This window comes from Esox lucius, chromosome 3, assembly GCF_011004845.1.
Source record: "Esox lucius isolate fEsoLuc1 chromosome 3, fEsoLuc1.pri, whole genome shotgun sequence".
NCBI lineage: Eukaryota > Metazoa > Chordata > Actinopteri > Esociformes > Esocidae > Esox > Esox lucius.
The window spans coordinates 23,015,009-23,037,778 of record NC_047571.1 but is presented as its reverse complement, the minus strand read 5'-3'; the positions used below and the strand labels follow the sequence as shown (position 1 = coordinate 23,037,778).

Sequence of the window (22,770 nt, the reverse complement as noted above, 5' to 3'; positions counted from 1 at the left end):
CCTGGCAAAGCATCACAAAGGAGGAAACCCAGCATTTGGTGATTTCCATGCATTCCAGATTTCAAGCAATCATTGCCTGCAAATGATTCTCTACAAAGTATTAAAAAGCAACATTTTATTTATGATTGTGTTCATTTGTCCAATTACATTTAAGCCCCTGAAATAAGGGGACTGTGTATGAAATTGGTTGCAATTCCTAAACATTTCATACAATATTTTTGTTCAACCCCTTGAGTTAAAGCCGAAAGTCTGCACTTCAATTGCATCTAGGTTGTTTTGTTTAAAATCCATTGTGGTAGCATACAGAGCCAAAATTATCAAAATTGTGTCAGTGTCCAAATATTTCGAGACCTAACTGTATGTCAGGCACTCAAAAGAGAAATGAAAAGCAAATAAATCATGAAAAGGCTGTTATATCTGTCCTTGAAAAATGTCTGTAGTAAAGTTGTTGTGCAACAGCAGCATGAGAGGATTGATAGGCCTAACGTTGATAACAGTGTATCTACTAACAGTGACAATGACAGCATGGCAGCATCAACTGAGAGAGAGATGTCAGTGATAATGTAGTTCTATGGGCAGCTACAGCCACAACTCCTAGTAACTGCAGGAATACATTTATGTAGTCTAATACAAAGCTTCTGGTCATTTGTGGTACAATGAACAAAAACATTTAAACGCAATATGCAACAATTTCGGTGACACCTATCAACTGGATAACCAATAGGGAAAATTGGCATCTAAAGGGTCATATTTACAGAAGAACTTACAATTGGACATGATGTTAGAACTGGGATTATTTTAAGTCTCAGGGATTACTGTGTAACTGTTATGTTAAGGTTAAGCATAAACGTTAGCTTATTGAGGTTGGTTTAAATTCGGGTTAGGGTGTACCCTTCTTTCCCTAACATGCCAGGTCCAACATGTCCTGACGTACATAAAAACATAAAATATGCTGAAAAGTCAGGACATTTTGCATGTCAACAGTTTTCCAAACGATTTAACAGGCTTATGGGTTAGGGTTAGGTTATGATAGAGCATAGCGCTATAGCAATGCCAGGGGTGTAGGTTCGATTACACAATAGATTAATAGGTTTCTTAAGTTTCACCGTCTGGGGAAGGTTTTTTGACTGAAGAAGAGAATGTTTGTCCTGATAAGTCATGAAAACATGTTTTGTGTGCATGCGTACATGCGTGAGATAATATATAAGCCGTATATTTATGGAATAATGGCTTTTTATGTACGGACACATGCTTCAATTTCAACGCAATCAATTATATGGAAAACATTATTAGCGCCTCTGGCAAGAAAAAAAAAACTTAGTTTGGAAGAAACCATTTTGAAATCCCTTTTAACTAAGGATGATCGCACAGTGTAGCAGGCTATTGGAATAGAGGGTGAGAAGAACCCACTTCGTCCAGGCAGCGCGTCTTTCCTTTCCACTCGTAATAGGCATGCTCAGCAGAAGGGCGCTGTGCAGTGCTCTCAGCGTCTGAAGCTGGGCGCAGGGGAACTGCAACGGCCGCGCCAAGCATCTACTAGGTAGGATATGTATCTCTGTCATTAACCGTTTCTAACAATCTCGCAAATAGCTATTTATGCGTTTTATAGTAGAAGCATTCTGTACCATGCAGAGATATTTTTTCCGGGGAGGGGCTGCCTATTTTTGCTTCACGTACACGGTGGCTGTGTGAGTCTTGGTAAACACACAGTCAGCTAAGACGCATCTGCAAAAGCCTTTTAATTTACTGCGCTTTAAACTTGCAAGCGCGGAACACGTTCAGCCTTCGACTAATCAACGTTTAACAGTGGTTGATAGCATGATTTTAATATGCATTTCATGACATGACGGCTTTGGGGGTGCATGTAAAATTGCAATGGGGTTATGATTTGGCAAACGACCGTTCGTCAGCACGACCGTTTCTAAAACGTTCAACTTACTGTAGTCTATAGGTGTAACTATAGATTTCCCCCCAGGACCTAATATATCCCAGCCTACCAGCAGTAACCTATACCTTAGCCTACTGCGTAAGACAATGTGCTGTGTATGAAGTGCAAAGCTGACTTGAGAAATCATTCTTAACAGCCAAATGTATGTAGACTGTTCCATCTAACACTGCAGTATATCAAGGCTCCATACATACAGAAGGTGCTGTATCTATCTAGAACAGGAGTAATCTGTTAATGATGGACAGTAGTGGCATATAGCCTAGCAGGCCTATATTGTATGCTTCAAATGATCTGTGCATAGAGGTAGGTGGAATCATGTATGGAAATAATCATATTGCATGAAATCCAAATGATATCTAAGACAGGGTCTCCACATGAATGCATTTATTTAAACATATGGTTGAAGTTAGATTGCAAAGTTCAGACAGCAGGCTAAGCTGATATACAGGACTACAGGATCTAAAAAAACAACAACATGCCAGTGTCTTTCAGACTTTCAGGTCTCTGGTGAAATGGCGTGATAAGCATCCACCATAAGCCAACATTCAAGTTGTATGGTGCATGGAGTTAGAAGGCCTGCAGTGGCATCCTGTCCTGTAGTGCACTTCTTATTAGGGAAGCCAGCTAGTGGAGGGGAGCTGTGGAAGAGGTGTGAGTCAGGTCAATAGCAGACAGTAACTCTGATGTGCTTACAACAGTCTCTGCGTTCCCATTTCCCCCCGCGAGCGTTCAGTCAGGGTGTCGGTCCTGTGTGTTACTGCATGTCATTGCAGTCGCTGCTGGACTTTACATGGAGTGTCCAAGTGTTTTTGACCTTGCTCACCGATGCGCTATCTAGTGCTCTGTTCATTCCTATGGAAGACATACAGTGCCATTTTTGGTGGCCCGAAACTGAATGCATTCAAGGACTCTTTCAGCTCCTCAAAACCTTTTGTCTTTAGGGTACAGGAGCCCTGACCATGGTAACAGGTAGATCAACTGAGCATCTACTTCCATTGTGTCATTTTGGACTAGTTCCTCTTCTATGTAGTGCTAGGTGTATGAGCAAACCAAACCTCTGAGGATGTCTTCTGTGGGTTACTGTAGAGTAGCGGGCAGCAGGTGCTTTAGCTGGTTCCTTAGCCACACGTGAGGAGCTTGGAGTCATCAAACAGCATTTAGGGTATTTAACCTCAAGTGCTCACCTTTGGATTTTTACTTGAGAGTAAATTCCCAAATGGCACCTATTCCCTGTAGGATGCTCTCGTGTGCACAATATAGACACTAAGGTACCATTTGTGACATATGCTATATATTATTTTAAAATTATGAATGTGGTAAGGTCAATTTGAGGTCATGAGAATTTGCTGTAATGTTAGTAGACTGAAAGTGAAGAATATATGTAACTTCAAGTCAGTAGTACATGCGAAATGGACGTGGATGTTCAACATTATTTTGCGTATTCTAGTGGCCACATTGGTTCATGTGAAAAGAATACTAACCAAATGGTATCCTATTCCCTTAAAAGTGCACTACTTCTTACCACAATCCAAAAGGGAATGGTCAAAACTTGTGCCCTGTATGCAGACAAGGGTGCCATTGGGGATGGATACACAGCATGAGTCCTGGGTGAAAACAATTGTAAGAACTTCCATTGGAAAACTGCTGATATGAATCAACCCTGTCCCATATGCCTACAGTTTCAAGGTTCAATGTTTCTCCTTTCTCTGACTATATTAATAAACGTTAAACACACATGGCATTTAAAGTTCAAAGTGTTACCCGTGTAATTTGTTGTAACCCAGAGTTATTGTGAAAAGAGTTAATGAACTCCTGCTACATTTCCCCTCACACACATGATCTACTTGCAGTGTGGTTTCTAATGGTCAAGTAGACTTTATGCGTGTCCCAAATGGCACCCATTCCTACTACAACAGCCCTAATATACACCGATCTGCCATAACATTATGACTACCTGCCTAATATTGTGTGGGTCCCCCATTTGCTGCCAAAACAGCCCTGACTCGTTGAGGCATGGACTCCACTAGACCTCTGGGGTGTGCTGTGGTATCTGGCAACACCTTGAACTCATTGTTGTGTTCCTCAAACCATTTCTGAACCACTTTTGCTTTGTGGCAAGGCACGTTATCCTACTGAAAAATTCCAATGCCATCAAGAAAGGGTGCACATGGTCTGCAACAATGCTTAGGTAGGTGGTACATGTCAAAGTAACATCCACATGTATGGCAGGACCAAAGTTTTCCCAGCAGAAAATTGCCCAAAGCATCACATTGCCTCTGCCAGCTTGCCTCCTTCCCATAGTGCATCCTGGTGCCATGTGTTCTCCAGGTAGCAATGCACATGCACCCGGCCATCCACATGATGTAAAAGGAAAACGTGATTCATCAGACCAGGCCAACTTCTTCCTTTGCTCCGTGGTCCAGTTCTGATGCTCTCGTGCCCATTGAAGGCACTTTCGGCAGTGGACAAGAGTCAGCATGGGCACCCTGACTGGTCTGCGGTTACGCAGCCCCATACGTAACAAACTGTGAAGCACTATGTGTACTGACACCTTTCTATCAGTACCAGCATACATTTTTCAGCAATTTTAGGTGGTCATAATGTTATGGCTGATGAGTGTAAGTTATTAATTTAATCACCAAACCCATATTGAAAAACAGGTGTTGTACTTTTAAGGAGACATTTGAACTGTAATGTAATGTATGTCATGTAATGTAATGAACAAAAAAAATGCCCTTGGCCTGTAAGCAGCCTATGGACAATGGTAACCCTATCTTTGTTTGACCCTTTTGACTGTCCCCAGATTTAGAACAACACTGGCTCGATTTTGACAAAACTTGAGTAATGTCATGTACAATATAACACAAATTGGCCAAATTGCGGTGCTATAAGAAGCTGTTAAAATTAGCAAACATAGCAAGGTCACTCCCCTCACATCGTTTGTTAAAATTAGCAAACATAGCAAGGTCAGTACATTCGGTACATAGGTTCGTCTCCTTACACCCAACTCCTATGACTTATGAGTTGTACCCGTGAGGTGAGCAATGATGGATTGTCCAGAATTTCAAAATTTGTGAACAACTTGCTAGTCCTTTGGAACTGATTGTCCAATCTGCACAAAACCTTTGGATATGTTAATAACCAACGTTCCCTGAAGGACAAACTAGAAGGCAACACAATGTTTTTGTTTTTTTATGCACTGTTGTTTATGTTTTATTTACTTTGACACAGCATTGATCCACAGTTTGCAGAAATCCACTCCCTCAGTTATTGTTAAAAGTTTTGTGGACTTTCACAAACATTTCAGAGATGTGGTCTAACTTCATTGTTGCTGCATCTTTGTCCTTTGCCATTTATTATGTTAGCTAGTCAGGGATGCGTGACTCTTCTTACTGTAGCTAGCTGGCACACTGTTGACCCTACTAAACCCATAATACATAGAGAATTCTACCCAAAATACACAGTATGTTGGGGTTCTTTCTATATTATTATTTTAAGCGGACCATGGGTTTGGTTATTTGGTGCGTACCTGGATTTGGGAATACCTGGGTATTTGCGTGTTTTCATGCCGAAAACTAACCAGACTAAGGGGGTAAGACTCCAGGGTTGGATTCAACTGGACTAAAGAATCTAGGTTTGAAAGCAACCTTATTTTACATTAAAAAATAATCTGCGTTTCTTTGATCCCAAACATTCCACTATAAATTCCACTATTAATGCAGATATATTATGGACATTTTCTGAAATTGTAATGCAAAGATTGTGCTTATTGCTCCATCAAGTGGAAGAGCCAAACAAATGCAGTAACAGGGGTTGCATCAGTCAAAGTCCAGGAACTCAGACGTCCAAGTCAAACTCCTGCCCCTGTTGTTGGAAACAGATTGATGTTGTCTTGCAATGCTAGAGTCAATCAGACATAAAAAAGGATTGTGTTACAGGTTTAAGTAACACTGTATTCCACATTTGGTGCAGCATGTTAAGACATGGCTCACAGTCAAAAGCACAGTCTGTAGTCAAAAGCATTAAGCTAATAGGGTGTATTTGGGACACACTGGAAACACACTAATCTACTATTCACTCAATTGAGGGATCGGTCTGTTATATAAATTACTTTCATGTAATTTACTTCCTTATCTATTTTTTTAAAACACTACTAGCATATTACTTCTGGGTTTTGGAAGTGGACTGATCTCTTGTGGTTAGTTGACTGGAGGTATTGCCTAGTGTTGTCTACTGTCTGCCCTCCAGTGGCATAATCAGATGCAACAAGCTCTAAAACCGACTGTATCCTAATTGACATGCTGTCTCTAAACTAGTTGGTAGCGGTTGGCCTAGCAGTTAGCATGTTGGGCCACTAACTGAATGGTTGAAAATTTGAATCTCTGATCCCTCTGATAAAATCTGTCAGTGTGTCCATGAGCACTTAACTCTTAATGCTCCTGTTTCACCATGGATAATGACAGACCTTGACCCCAATCTCACGTGTGATGTGCAAAATAATATTCATGTTTCTAATACCATTTTACTAATACACACTTATATATGTGTGCAATAGAACAAATATAAGCTCCAACTTAAGATCCCGCGGGGCTATGGTTAACAAGTAATGCATCAGGCAGGGCGACGTTTGGGACGTCATCACAGACCCCTTATCCTGTAATATCACCCCGCACCCACTTGTGCATTTTGTAAAGTCTAAGGGAACAGGGCTTTCATTTGGGACGCTTGGTCAGGAGCAGTGCTCTGTATATTCAGGGCCCCTGGGACGCTGCCTTAGAAGAATGTTACCTGTTTCCTGGTCTCACTCCGCCTGTTGGTTATCCTGATGAGATGCTCGGCTAGCTAAACTGAACCTTTTCCCACATCTCTCTTCTCCCTGTAGTGATGGCCTCCGCCGAGCTGTCGTTCCACCAGCAGCGCTGTGCGTAAGCGACACAAGCAACACCTTTGCCCCCCCCCTGCTGCCACGAAGGACAGAGAGACACGCACCACCATGTACAGTGTGGAGGACCTTCTCATTTCTCATGGATACAAACTGCCCAAGACAAGCGTCCCCTGCCCCTCTTCAACCTCATCCGCCACCACGCCTTACGACAAGAAGCTCCACACCGCCAGCGAGTGCCAACGTGACGTCCCAGCGCCAGAGATCCTGAGGCCTGCTCGTGGCGGATCGCTGAATGCATATGAGCAGGCTGCTGACAGGGGGGTCTGCGTCTTCAGCAGCAGCCGGCAGGCGCTACTGGCGAAGGGCTACCCCAACGCCGCTGACAATGAGAGTGGCGGGGAAAAGAACCAAAGGAGAAAAGAACCTGGCAGCGGTAACCTAGGTGACAGCCTAGCACAGCCCCTGGGTGATTCTCTCGCCACGGATAGCGGGTGAGTTTCTTTTTTTTTTTCCTCCTCTCTCTTCTGAGACCCCCATACCCCCCCGCCCCCACCCAGGCTCTTCGGCATTGCTCGCAGAGCCCAGCCACTCAGCCTGCACTGCGCAGGAGGGTGTGTTTTTTCTTTTCTCCCTTCCTTCCTTCCTTCCTTCCAGAGCTGCAGAACAAACAGCGAGGCTGCAGCACCACTGCCTTGTCTTGCCTTACGCTGTGATATGACGAGCTCTGCGCTCCAAATCGCACCCTAGTCCCGGCATACAGTGCCCGTGAGCTGTTGGTAGTGCACTATATTAGGAATAAGGTAATTTATGACAAAGCCAGGCCGTGTAAACAGCAGCAGAGGCTGAGTGGCGGAGAAGCTTACGGTACATGTCCTGAGAGTGTAACCAGCTGTAAACAGCTCATGCGCCCTGAACTGTGCACACACCCCTCCCAGTAAATACCACTGGGAAAGAGGGGTTAAATGTCTTCTATGTACCAGGGCTGAGTGCTGATGCAACACAGATGTACGTGTAGTTACATGAAATAAAACCTCTGCGTAAAGCTCACAATCAATGATATGATAGGCCACCCTGATTGTCTCTCCTTTGCTGCTCTGGTTTATTGATATATTATCATTCCAAATGGCATACCTATATACTGCCATTCTAATTCATTATCAGCAAATATATACTATGTGGTCACTGCCAAGTCTTTTATTTGATCAGTGTGGTATCAAGAAAATGCCATTTGATAAGCATATGTCATGTAGTATCAGACGCACCATGGTTTAGATTTGTTTCTGACAATGTTTTTCTGACGGCTGTTCTTAGGACTGGGAGCTTGCCTTGTAGACCGATCATGTAAAGATAATCAGGCGCATCACTCAGCCTGAAGGCCTGTTCATTTTGATTAGGTGAAATTCGGGGATCATTATTACACAATTAAATTAAATGCTATGTTTGGTCCTCTGAATGTGGCAGTGAAAAGTAGCCCAAACATTGAAAAATATGTTTTTATTTCATGTCTACATAACATATTGAAAACAAGATTGATTTTGGAAATAAAGCCCCACTGTATATGCTCCACCAAGTCTCCTGCATTTCGTTCAAATCACATGATGGTGAACGAGCTTTTAAAAACAAAGAAAATCAGAACTTCCTCAGATTTGAAGCATGCTCGGCCGTTGGTGGCAGCAGCAGGGAGACCCGTGGGCCTTGGTGAAAAGTAGTTTCATTTGTGACAAACCCTTGTTTTCTGAATTAAGGTCGGCATGTGGTTTAATATGCAGATCATATTGCAGCAGGCGAACAATTTCATGGTATCTTCAAGGGAGTTGGGAGCTGCTGACTCAAGCACTTCTGTCAGATATGTGCGCTGCCTGGCTTTCCCCTCTTGGGTTGAAGATGGAGTGACTGATTCCAAGGGCTTAGTCCAAAATGGCACACTATGTGCTTTATCAATGATTCAGCCTCAGATTTCAGCCAGAGCGGATGGTTGAAGGGCCAAAACATAATTATCAAAAGTCATTTATACAGATTGATCACATTAAGCCCAAAAAGAGTATGCATTTGGAAATATTTTGTACCTTGAGACATGATCTCATAATGTCTCATATTTTATTTGTGGGAATATTTGGTAATGGATTCCCTAAATAAAATATTCATACTTAGCCAAAACGTCCACTTGAGGCAGCTGATCAGCATTGTGTCATCAGCATAGTTAAACAGAGCATGGAGCATGTATATGGTTGGAGTGAGCACGAATTAAAAAGCAGTAATCTTATTTTCATTTTTCTTAATTTTGTTCTCTTGTAGTCAGATTTCTGTTGTGCGATTATGTTTTAGCATTAAGTTTTAGCATGTGTCCAAAATGGCACTCTATGCCCTATATATTACACTACTTTTGACCAGTGTATGGTAGATGCCAATTGTGACACAACCACAGACTCCCAGGTCATTTAAAGGTCAGTTGACTTCTAAATTACAACTAAAGAAAGTCCACATCATTTTGTTGGTATTAAATGTTTCTATACCTACAACATAAAACGCTTTTGAGTTCAATTCCACTCAGGGTTACCATTTTAACCTCCGTATAGTTATGCCATTTATGTTCACAGGCTAAAAACAATAATCATACATATGGATTTTTAGTGTTACAACATTTGTTGTTCAAAATGTTGCTTTTCTTGTAAGACATTCAATAGGAATGAATGAATAACTACAGTTATGGGCCAGTCATTTGTGCTTCATTCTCTTTCCAGGTTCTACGACGCACCCAGTTTGACATATTCTGAGCAGATTGAGAGAAGAGAGCAGTTGGACGAAAGGGATGTCTCCTACTGGAGGAGGAGGGGCCAGGATTTCAGTGTTCTTCTGGATTACGCCGATGGCCGGGAATTGAGGGCATCTGCTGGCTTTCTGAAGGCCTCAGAGGCAGCATGGCGACCACAGGCCTTGATTGCAGAGGACCACAGGGTGGAGAAGGAGAGGACACAGCAGCAACAGAAGCCACTTTGGGAAGACACCTCTATCTCCTGGCTGAGAGAGGCCGATGCTGCTCCTGGACAGTTGAGGGTCATGACAGGGGTAACTGGGGAGCGGAAATGCCAGAGCCTGGGCACAGAGGAGTGGAAGCCTGCAGTCGGGCTGGGGAGGCAGCTGTCGGATGGGGAGGGTGAGAGGTGGGCCCAAGAGCAACTGCAGCGCCTAAGGACACCAGAGAGTTCTGGTTCTCTCCTTCCCAGAACCAGAGGGAAGTCTCAGTCCCTCCCCAGGGTGCTGTCGCCTGATGGAACTACTGAACCCACAGACACACAGTCCAGCTTGGTCAGTGTCCAGCTTCGACCAGGCCAGGTTGATAGACAAAGAGTTAACAGCACCGTCTTTTCCGGGCCTTACAGTCGGTATTACCACAGCGCTGCAGTTGGCCGGGACCGGTGGGCCAGGAATAGTTGGCAAAGCGGTGGTCAAGTTGCACTTTTACCAAAGCCCAGGTTCAGCAGGCCTGTCAAGCCTCCGTCTTACGAGATACACCAGCAGACTAGGGGTAGCCAGGAGACGCTCGCTCTAGCTGTAATAGATCAGCAAGGGGCGTCCAAACAACACATAGAAAACAAGCCTGTCTATTGCCCAAGGGGTGGAGAAATGCAAAGACAAGAATATTTGGCACAACATTCTGCTATCTTTGGCATGGAGCCCCCTGGTTACATCCCGCCCCCGTCTTATAAGAGAGCCCCACCCCCAATCAGGGGAGTCCCAATAAATCGCAACGAAGTCATGAACTATAGGTGGAGGGGGGAGATGCAGATACAGATGCCTATGAGCTCAGAGGCGCGAAAGTGGTTTTCCAGACAGACAGGAGGGTCGTGGCTGGAACATTATGGGGATCGAGGTATATCCTACCGGAAACAGGTTAACCCTAACCCAAACCTTAACCCTGGATACATGGAGGAACATCTAGGGCATGTTCACTATTTACCCTTTGATGATCCACGAGTGAGACATATCTCAGGAGGGCCTGGCGGAAATTCTCTCACTGACTCTGACAAGTTGATCCGAAACATTAACAAAGAGATTCCCTGCGCTAAGGTTTTTGGACAATCTACACATGATAGTGCCTTCCCCCCCCAACAGGGGCTATCTCTCAACACCGACAGCCGCAAAACATCTCTCAATGACAACGACAGTAGTAGTACTAGATGGTGCAACAGGGGTTTAATAAACAAAGGAAGTTTAGACAGTGTTGCTCCAGATCAGAACTCAGCTTTTCAGGTTAGACTGCCTCAGCAGCAGGTCAGGCATGTAGACCAAGGTCAATGTGTGTCAGAAAATGTAACTATAGTGAAAAAATCTGTCAATGAGTCTGGCTACTCAGAGAAAGAGAAATCAAGAAAGCCTGACTTAGAGAAAGCTGAGAAGGCAGAGAAACCAGAAAAAAAGAGTGTAAAAAAGAAACTTAGTGAGACGATATTCTGTTTGGTGTCTGTTCCCATCGCTCCTACACCGGGGGCTATATCCCGTGATCAAAATAACAACGACGAGAAGCCGCCAAGCCCAGTCAGGCCACCTAGCCCACTTCGTCCACCAAGCCCAGTCCGGCCACCAAGCCCAGTTGACAGTCCGAGTGAGAACAAAACAGGCCACTTAACAAACCAAAGTCTCCAAAGCACATCTTCAGCAGAAGCTGAGCTGCAAGCACTAACCGGTAGCATAGCTAGCAGCAGATCAAGCAGCAAAATAGTGAGAAAACCACATTTTAAGCCTCCAAAAATAAACCATCACAAGGAGCTAAAACTCTCTGGTTCCTGGCCTGGTAACCAATACCGGGACCAGGAGACCCAAACTAGTCCAGAGGCCCGGAAACCTCATCCTCCCCCTCCTCCAGGTCCTGAAAACAAGGAAGCACAAGACCCTCACGTTCCTGCCCCGGGCTCTTCTGACGTCATCACCCCAGACCCCAGCAGTGTGGGCAGCACTGCATTCAGCTATTCCATAAAAGGGGTGAAGAGCCTGAAACCATCCAGCAACAGCGCCTTTTCCAGAACAGCCACTTTCTCAATCTCCAGCCAGCTGAACAAGAGCACAGCTCAGCCGCCAGCAGCAGCTGCACCACCACCACCACCACCACCACCCTCAGGAAACATGATGGAGGAGGCCAAACCAGCAGCAGCCTGCAGTGGGCAAGAGGCTTTCGGTCAGTTCCTGCTGAAGCCCGTCAGCAGGCGGCCATGGGATGCCATCGAGGAGCTAGAGACTATCAACAAAGAACTCCAGGATCAGCAGCAACAGCAGCAGAGCAGCAAGAGACCCAGTGTTGACCAGTGCATCGAGGACCTTAATGAGGCCTACAAAGACATCCTAGAACTAGGCACTGCCAGCAATAATGTTCACAACAATGGCGGTGCTGTACAGATCCCAGAGCGGATCAAGATAAGGCTGGCGGGGGAGGTGGGCCTCAGCAAACCCAGCAGCCTTAGGCGGAGTATAGAGAGCTGGACTGTGGCTGTTGACCCAGAGTACAGGGAGGTTAAGAGCGCCTTCTCCAGACCTGCTGAAAGAAAGTCTGTGACTTTCAGCAAGCAGCTAAGAGAGGAGCTCCCCGTCCCGCCACGCGAGCCTACGGGTTTCAGAGAATACAGGGTTGTTTCGAATTTGTCACAGAGGAGAAGTAGCTGCAGTGGCAGGACGGTGAAGCTTGACCTCGCTTCACCTTCAGAGACGCCGCCGCCTTGTGACTTCACTGGTCCTAGTGACTTCACTGACGACTCTTGTGATCCAAGCGAGACCAGAGACTTTAGCCCAACAACGCCGCTAACGCACACCGCAGCCGAGGTTCCCTGGGCAGATAGGCAACCAATGCAGGATGCCTCCACACTTACAAGTCCCCCTGACTATGAGGACATATGCCAGTCTTTACAAAAGACCCGAGACTCAGACAAAATGTTGATGGCCAAATCTAAATCTGGTGGTGGTAGTGGCAATACAGAGTCTCCGGGGGGCGCCTTTGTAGACTCAGAAGAGGAATGCCCCATTTGTAAAAAAGAGAGTGAGAGCCAGATGACCAGACCAAGCCCAATGTCACCACTCCAAGAGGAGTCAAGCCCAGACTTATCTGATCAAAGTAGCGCAACAATTGTCGGCGACAGTGGCAGTCCACATGTTGCTGAAGCATCTGAAGAACCGGCTGAGGATGAAGACATGAAGAAATCCCCTGAATATGTCTCAAATCATTCAGAGACTCAAACTTTATGTCCCGATTGGAGTGAACAACTGTCACTTACAAATGAGAATGTGGGTGAGACTAGTGCTGCTGCTGAGATGACCAACCAAAACCAAGCTTTAGCAGTGGCAGAGGACCTCAACAATTTATACGTAGTGATAAGTTCAGATGAAATTCCAGAGAATGAATCCATAGAGGAGAGGGCAGCCAGGATTTTAGGGATTGACGTGCCAGTAGAGTCCTTAGTCACAGGGGAGGACAGGGTTAGCGAGACAGCGACAGAGGACATTGAATTTAAAGAGAGTGGACCTACTGCTCGAGAGGAACCAGCAGAAAGCAGCAGTGCAAGGGAACAAACAGTAGATGTGAGAGCTGTAGAAACTGACAGGCATGAGGCAAAAGAGAAGGATCCACCACAGGATACTCCGGAGCGCATCAGGAGTGCCAAAAGGACCCATCTGGGTCGAGAAACTCAAGGTATGCAAGAGTTTCCACCTGACAGACTACCGCTTTCCATTCCCATCAACCCCGACCTTAAGCTGTCCCACAGTCTGGAGGGAGAGAGGAGGGCCAGAGGCCCCTCACAGCGTATAGAAGCTCTGCAGGATAAGCTGTCTGCCTCGCCCAGCCACCGGGTGGCTATGGAGCGCCTGGCACGGATGAAGGAAGTGGACTCAGTGTCGCGCATGAGGCGTCTCAGTATAAGGAGCACTGACTCTGGGGAGACCGACGGGGCGGAGGGGTTTGCCAGGGATTGCAGTGGGCAAGTGGAAGAGCTCACCCTCCCTGCTCCCTTGCAGAGGGGTACAGTGGATGACAGAGATGCGTCTGAAGATGCAGTGTTGCAAAAAGAGGAGGTGTCACCTCTCTTAGGTAGCTATTTCAGAGATTTGTGTTCTGTTACCTTTATTGAAGTATTTTTTTTCTTTTTTCACCAGAAGTTAGAAGACATAAGCAGTATATAGTCAAGGTTTGACCATAGTCCATGCTTTGCTTTAGTTCCCTATCACTATTTCCATATGCTAACATTTTAGCAGCTATGGAAGTCCTTAACATTTAGTACAAAATGTTATACCATTTTATATAGCCATATAGCCTACCATTGGTGTGTTTCTCAAAAAATTCTGTTTCTGATAAAGCATAGTTGGATGTGTTTCCATAATATTTTGAGATATAGTGAGTGTATTATTTATTTTGGATATTTCACTCATTTAACCGACACTCTTATCCATAATAACTTACATCCATTACTGATTTGAGAGATCGACTGATATATCAGATCGCCAATATAGATGGCCGATAGGGCCTTTTCTAGTCCATTGGCTATAGGACTAGAAAAGCTATCGGTCTCTCCTGAAATTTGGTGTTGCCCCTTTTTAACTTAATGTAGCCATTTCTTGTAACCATCTATAATTCTCTCAGATTGGCTGGGAGAACTTTTTGTCCACTCTTCTTTACAGTGCTGCTTCAACTGTCATGTTGGTAGGTTTCCTCCATGTTGGTGCACAGCCTGCTTTAAGTCTCCAGTGACATTATCATAGGACTGAGATCTGGGGTTTGACTCAGTCATTTCATAACCTTTGTTTTCTTCTTTTTGAGACATTCTTTTGTAGCTTTGCTTGTGTGCTTTGGATCATTATCCTGTTCGTTTCAGCTTCAGCTTTTTGACAGATGGCCTCAGATCCCCCTCAAGAATTCTTTGGCATTTAATGGCGTCTGGCATTGTAGCCAAACAAGTCCACCTTTGACTCATATATCCAGAGCTTATTGTTTCAGTTGTTTTGGTCTTTACCCAGGTGCTGTCATGCCTTGGTATTATTTTTTGATTTCTTTCTTCCTCTAGGCCAAGTTTGTGCAGTCTTTTTCTGACAGTTGACCTGTATTTGTATGAAATCTAAGCTAAAAAATATACAAAAAAAAGATTCTTTTTGGCAGGTTTTAGTACTTTTTCACATGACTGTATGTGTCTGCTCTAACTATGGGCAGAATCAGTCAGCTGGACAAAACATGCATTTTATCCTATTGGATAAAAAAATCCATTATCGTATCACCAGACAAGACCCTTCATAACCATTGAAAAGGAGCATTAAGAACATACATGTGCACTTTTGCATTCCGGTGATGTTCATCATAACCTATTTCACAACTAGCCTAATAAACTGATTTCCTGGGTCATAGCGTGAGGATTGTAGAAACTAATTGTTGCGTTACTTCAAGTTTACTTTGATATTATGGTGACTTTCTGACAAACGGCGTTGGCCGTGAAGTGCCCTACTGCGCATTAGGATTATGGTACCATTTTGAACAAATACATTTATTCTCAATGATTAATCATATCCCCTCTTTCTTTGTGTCACACCAGAGGCCTACGACCCAAGCCAAGTGGAGAAAGTGTAAAGAGACTAAGATGCCCATCATCTTTCTCCACGTGAGGTTTAGCTCCCTCCAACACTGTGACCTGGCTGCCCACTAGAATGCCTTCATCTCATCCCAACACAGAAATGGCCTTCTTCTCCGACAAGAGCATTGTGTACACCCTCATCCTCGGCTTCGTTCAGTACTAACAGTACCAAGTGTTCTACTGCCAGAAGGGAGGTGTCCCCCCACCTAGGGGCAGCTTCCAACTAAACCCCCTTCTCCTCCCCACAAACCCGTTTCTCTAATTGGGTTTTTTCCACTAGTGTGTGTCACTTAAGGCACCCTACTGACTCTGTAGTGCACCACTTTTATGCTGGTCCCTGCTTAGGCGGTGCGTTATTTGGAGAATTTGGTGCCATTTGGGACTGTACTCCTAGTCTTCTTGTAGCGGCTTGTCTTTCTCCTTTTATTGTACTCTCCCAGATGCTTTTTATTGGCAGACATTATGCAATTCTGTCAAGCGTATAACAACAACAAAAGATCCATAGTGAATACGGTTTGTTGACTCATCATTCACATGCTGTATGAATCTGTTTGTTTATGGGCGAGCTGTTTAGATACGAATGTAAGCACCTGTGTTATACACAACAAAGTAGACATAGGGAGAATAATTGTTATAAAAGCTGTTCTGTTACATTCAGAGTCGATACACCAAATTAGTTGCATTTGATTGTTATTATGGAGAGGTGAGAAGAAATGTATTATAGAGGATATCTATGTCTTTGGCTCAATAACTGTTTTCCTTTTCAGAATTTATCAATCAAACAATCGATCAATCTATTATTATTTTGATACACTGTGGCCTGTCTGTCTCATTGCTTTCAAACTCTATATTCATAACCCATGAGGCTCAGAGAACAGTCTCTTTACTTACTGTATTTTTCATACTGGTAAATCAGTCATGTATTCTGTGAGGCATTGGTTCTACGTTATGGGGGAGGGGGGTTTCCTAGTCTGACTGGCAGCATGTTTGTTTTATATTGCCAACTCCTTTTCATTCACTTAGTGGCTTACATGGTTGGGGTCAATTCCATTCAAATTCCTGTCTATTCACAAAAGTGACATAATTACAATTCAAGGTTTTCCTAATTGAAAAGCATAAAAGAGAAATGTAGTTGTGTTTTCAGCACACTTCCTGAATTGGAATTGACCCAAACCTTGTTGAATTGAGAATGGGCAGTAGAGTCGGCAAAAACCACTCTGGAACGAGGTGTTGCCTTCCGTATCCAGATCCATATATATAGACATATATAGACATATATATGTGGTGTTATGCTCTATTTCCCCAGGTAATTTCAGGAAGCAATAATGGTATGGAGTGTGGTAGTTTGAATAGTTAACAAGAACGATATGGGAACAGCAATATTGCCAGATAAACAGTCAGTGGAGCTGGGAAACATTGCCAAATGTGTTACTGTACTCATCTCACATGGCACACCATTCCCTATATCAGGGATGGGAAACTGGTGGCCTCTTTTTGTATGACCGCTGATCAGTCTTCAAAAATGTATTGTATTTTGTACAGTATAAACATACTGTTGAAAGCTATTTCTTTTTTACGTTGGTCTAGCGGTCAACTATCTAAAAATGTGTAGTGATCTTGGTCAAATGGCCTACCGGAGGGGCTCCATTGATTTTGCGTGTCGCGTAAATGAACTAGAAACATCTCTCCACCCTATGGCAGAAAGTGTCGAATTGCAGGAGATTGTGTAGAACAACATTTTGCTTCGGGACCCTAAAAAGCTAGGATCAGTGTGTGTATTTATGGGAGTTTCTCTGTGGTCCCCATCCCAATCGAAGATGTCCATCTCTGCCCTACATAGTGCCCTACGTTTGCCCAGAGACCCATGGGCCCTGGTTAAAAGTAATGCACTAAATTGGGAATGGTGTGCAATTTGGGATGGACCATTTTGACAAGTCATTGTTTCAATCACCCTGTAGGTACATTGCAGTGTGTCAGGGTACATTGGTGTGTACTGTGGGCGGGTGCTCATCTCATTGGAAATATCAGTGGCCGTTCATGTGTATCATGTGAAGAAACTACGTCTGTGGCTGAAATGGCATGCTATTCTGTACTGTGTACACTACTCTTCACCAGGGCATAATAGGGCTCTGGTCAAAAGTAATGCGCTGCACAGTGAATAGGGTGCTTTTGGGACACAGTCTACATTTCACAAAATATTTATTTTTGTTATCATTCAATTGTTAATCAGTTTGCATAATGTACAAAATAAAGTATATTTTAAATATTTTAAGAGATATTTTGTATTTTACCATTCTATTTTATTTCTCCACACTTTGATCACATGTTGAAGTATCATAATGTCTGTACAGTACCATAATGAGAGTATATAATTTTCTAGTGCTTAAAAAAAAACTAGATTGACATAAAGAGGGATGACCTTACATGCAAAGCTGTCTGAAGTGTGCCTTGATCACACGGTCGTTCTGTTTAGTGACAAGATGAGGGTTTATCTTTTTGAGTCTTGATGGGAAATTCTGATCATGCCATGAGTTCCTATTTGTAGTTCTCACATGCTGTCAGAAAAACAGTTGAACCTTTTTGATGTTGGACGCTCTTAATGATATTTGATACATCAATCCATCTCAGCTTTGTTCTTACGTTTATGGTCTGCTATAAACTGCAGTGTTCTGGTCAATTCCATTTCAATTCAGGAAGCAAACTCAATTTTTTTCTCAATAATTCAGAATGGTAAACATTTTGAATCAGAATATTAGTTCATGTCTGTAATTTTCAGTGTAGAAATGGAATTGACCCAAACCCCTTCTGACCCGTCATATTTTTGTCTTTGTACGTCTTCCAAGCCAAATCATGTACTGTTGTTTTGTCGCTGATTCATAGCAACATGTTTAGAAATAAAAACAAAAAAATCAATTATTTTATTCATGCAACTTTAAATTTCTTTCTACATTGAGAAATGTGTTAGATTTTTAGCCTGCTGTCAGTTATACAATGGTTAGTGAAGGGTGTATAATGCATTGATAAAGGTGCACATTAATGCTGTTTGTCAGGTGAACACATTTACTGTTCAGTCACATAGTTTTATATTGTATAATGTGATGTAGCATTATTGCAGTTGTAGCATTTAATTGACTTAGAACTTTGTCTTAACTACGCTTCTATTTCTGACCAACATATTTGCATTTTCTTGAATAATCATGTCGCCTTAGGCAATTTTGTGCATTACATTATTCTTAGGGCAATGCCAAATAATTACTAATTGCACATGTTTCATAATATTTGGTTCTACAAAAACGTATTCCGCCATTTCTTATGCCTGAAGGGTGGCAATGTTAACTGTGTAACTACATAGTGACTGCTTTTCAGTTTCATTTGTGTGCCTGGGTAATTCAAAAGTCAGGAGAACAGTGAAGTTAGTCCAACATAATACAGACTTCCTAAAACGCACAAACTCCCATTTAAAATAACCATAGGCAAAAACTAAAATGTAATTCAGTAGTTCATTGATGAATTAGGGTCACCAATCAACATGTTTGATCAATGTTATGTTATTAAAAGAAAACCTGTGGATAGCTTGGCCACCCGCTTTGGCCGCCTGCGTTTCATTTGAATGAAGTAGCCTGCCATTCTCAAGACTTTTGCTTGACAGTAAGGAAGGTCTCAGGCTTAAGAACTAAACTGCCCCTCGATCACGCCACTAAAATGGCCGTTACGGATCACCCTGTAGCTACTCCCCATGAATTGGCATGCTTGATTAAACTGGAACTTGGTGTCATTTGACTTTTTGTACTGCAGGTTATGTGCAACATGTAATTATGCACACTTGTTGTAATATTTTCTATTTTCATATGAGATTTAATTCAGTGCTTTTTGTACTCACTGACATCTTTTTTCTTCCTTGCATGAAATGCAACAGAGAGGAGAAAAAATGTTTTTGCACACAGTGTATTCGCATTTGCTACTCTCCAGTAGTCAAAGGAACCAATGGGCAACCATTACCTTTCATAATTTTATTTACAAACTATGCCAAGTATTTAAATGCTATTTTTAGAATAAAATCTAAAGGAAACTAATTTATTTCTTTTTTCTTTGAAGGTATACCTTTACCTTTGTATTGATGAATATGAGCATAATACATAGTCATATGATTGTGCTACTGTTGTATGACACTGCAGTCTGATTCATAAATAAATTATTTGCATGAAGCTTGTCTTTGTGATCAATCGAACATTTAATTCTAGGGTGTTAGTTCAATTCTAGGGTGTTAGTTCAAATACAATATAATGTCATTTCGTTCAAGAGTGTTAGTTCAGATACAATATCATGTCATTTTGTTCTGTTTGTAATTCAGATAAAATATAATGTCATTTCTTTCTAGTGTTAGTACCAATACTTTATCATGTATTTGTTATCTACAGGGGTGGTTCACATACAATATTATGTCCCTTTGTTCTGTTATGTTAGTTCAGATACAATATCATGTCATTTTGACATAGATGAAGCATTGCAGCCCACTGTAAGCAGTCACATAATACCACATAAATTGTATCCCAAACAGTCCTATTCACAAACTACTGGAAAAAGTAACAACTGAGAAATATTTTCCAATTGATAACATCATGGTCATGATGTTATCTAATATAATAATAATAAATAAAATTTCTTAGCAGAGATATATCCCGTAGGTTGTGCTAGATTGTGTAGCAGGTTAAATAATGATGTAGCATGATTGTGCAGCAGGTTAACTTAGATGGTGTTGCATATTAACTTTGATGGTTAAGCAGGTTAACTATGATGGTTTAGCAGGTCAACTATGATGGATAAGCAGGTTAACTATGATGGTTAAGCAGGTTAACTATGATGGTTTAGCAGGTTAACTATGATGGATAAGCAGGTTAACTATGATGGTTAAGCAGGTTAACTATGATGGTTTAGCAGGTTAACTATGATGGATAAGCAGGTTAACTATGATGGATAAGCAGGTTAACTAAGATAGTGTTGCATATTAACTTTGATGGTTAAGCAGGTTACCTATGATGGATAAGCAGGTTAACTATGATTGTCTAGCAGGTTAACTATGATGGATAAGCAGGTTAACTATGATTGTCTAGCAGGTTACCTATGATGGATAAGCAGGTTAACTATGATGGTCTAGCAGGTTAACAAAGATGGTGTAGCAGTAGATGGAGCAGGCATCATTACATTCTTTCTCTTTCAGTCCCCTCTCTGGTTAATCTTCAACTGTAGCACCAAGATGTTAAGACCATCTCTCCCAGCAGTGAAGCCTCCTCTTATTTCTTCTCAAGGAATCTTTTAGTTTTCAATGATCTTATCATTCTCAAGGCAATAAATAAGACTCATCAAGACTCACTTTGTAGACCATCTTTCCCGAGTTGTATCCACGGTGATGCTGTTTCACTGGCTGTTGACAACGTTTTCTGTGTTACTCTGATATATATGTGTTTTTTTGTCATAGAAACAAAAATAGATTATTTGAAGACAAACACAACAATGACAGTGTGTGTGTGTTTGTGTGTTAATGCTAGTTTTCCGCTCATTACCCTGCCAGACCGTCACACTGGGCATTGCTCTGTATGTGGGATCAGAACTTTGGCACAGGTTTTTGTGAATGGAACTAACCGTAGCTTGCAGAAACTCGCCAGCATGCTCTCTGAGTCTTGGAGTCAATCCATTCTCCTTTTCTGCTCAAATTAATAGAGATCCCTGTGTGTGTATTTGGATTCTAAAGGGTATGCTAAACACAGTGTGCACTGTGCAAACTTCAGACCATATGGGCACATAATTGTAATGGTTGATCAACTGTACTGCAAGGAAACGCTGTTTTGTGGGATGTATATGAAATACCATTGTTCTACCTGGAACTAAAAAAGTTATTCTTAAAATTAAAAAAGGTTTCCCCTATAAGGTGCTTTATGGAGAAAAAAATTTGAGAGTGAAACAAATGAGCCTATATGGTTATATTTGGCTCCTTTTCTTTCCCCTTTTGGGGAAAACTTTTTTGGTTTGTAGTTGAACCTTCTGAACAATTTCAGGGTTGATGGTTGAATGTTTCAGAACCAAAAAGGGTTCTTCTTTGAACAAAAATACTATGGAACACTACAGGCACAGGGGCACCATTTGGAAAACAAACAACAATTTAAGTGTGAAAAGTTTAGTTTTTTTCTTGGCAAATCAAAACCGTTCAGAGTTATATATTATGTATGTACATAAGACTAAGCAGTGTCATGCAAAAAAGATTAAGGGCTATGTTTAGAATTAATGCCAAAGTGATTAGAAAATGACTCTTACCTAACTAACTGTAAGTAGCCAGACAGACTATAGCGGTCTTGCTCAATAAGTGGACTGCGGCCCAGAATGGGACTCAAAAAAGTGACAATATGGTCAGTCCCAACTTACGTTTGTTTTTGAAATAGTTTGGATTAGACATTATATGAACACATACAGTGGGGAGAACAAGTATTTGATACACTGCCGATTTTGCAGGTTTTCCTACTTACAAAGCATGTAGAGGTCTGTAATTTTTATCATAGGTACACTTCAACTGTGAGAGATGGAATATAAAACAAAAATCCAGAAAATCACATTGTATGTTTTTTAAATAATGAACTTGCTTTTCATTGCATGACATAAGTTTTTGATCACCTACCAACCAGTTAGAATTCCGGCTCTCACAGATCTGTTAGTTTTTCTTTCTGTTCTCCACTCATTACCTGTATTAACTGCACCTGTTTGAACTCGTTACCTGTATAAAAGACACCTGTCCACACACTCAATCAAACAGACTCCAACCTCTCCACAATGGCCAAGACCAGAGAGCTATGTAAGGACATCAGGGATAAAATTGTAGACCTGCACAAGGCTGGGATGGGCTACAGGACAAGAGGCAAGTAGCTTGGTGAGAAGGCAACAACTGTTGGTGCAATTATTAGAAAATGGAAGTTCAAGATGACGGTCAATCTCCCTCGGTCTGGGGCTCCATGCAAGATCTCATCTCGTGGGGCATCAATGATCATGAGGAAGGTGAGGGATCAGCCCAGAACTACATGGCAGGACCTGGTCAATGACCTGAAGAGAGCTGGGACCACAGTGTCAAAGAAAACCATTAGTAACACACTATGCCGTCATGGATTAAAATCCTGCAGCGCACGCAAGGTCCCCCTGCTCAAACCAGCACATGTCCAGGCCCGTCTGAGGTTTGCCAATGACCATCTGGATGATCCAGAGGAGGAATGGGAGAAGGTCATGTGGTCTGATGAGACAAAAATAGAGCTCTTTGGTCTAAACTCCACTCGCCGTGTTTGGAGGAAGAAGAAGAA

The 22,770-nt window shown here is 42.5% G+C and overlaps 1 protein-coding gene across 1 annotated transcript; it reads left to right on the top strand.

Annotated features, from left to right (window-relative positions):
* The first annotated feature begins 1,405 nt into the window (after nt 1-1,405).
* On the top strand, nt 1,406-19,485 carry LOC105024581 (junctional protein associated with coronary artery disease). Its single transcript, XM_010894611.3, has 4 exons — nt 1,406-1,540; nt 6,831-7,324; nt 9,575-13,905; nt 15,395-19,485. Exons 2-4 carry the CDS (start codon nt 6,942-6,944, stop codon nt 15,427-15,429), a joined length of 4,749 nt encoding a protein of 1,582 aa, XP_010892913.2. The 5' UTR covers nt 1,406-1,540; nt 6,831-6,941; the 3' UTR covers nt 15,430-19,485.
* The last annotated feature ends 3,285 nt before the right edge of the window (nt 19,486-22,770 follow it).

Bases quoted from the DNA above. Each gene is read 5' to 3' on its own strand.
- LOC105024581 (XM_010894611.3), top strand. From the start codon at position 6,942: ATGTACAGTGTGGAGGACCTTCTCATTTCTCATGGATACAAACTGCCC. The intron at 7,325-9,574 runs GTGAGTTTCTTT...TTCTCTTTCCAG, and splicing joins TCTCTCGCCACGGATAGCGG to GTTCTACGACGCACCCAGTT. The intron at 13,906-15,394 runs GTAGCTATTTCA...GTGTCACACCAG, and splicing joins GGAGGTGTCACCTCTCTTAG to AGGCCTACGACCCAAGCCAA.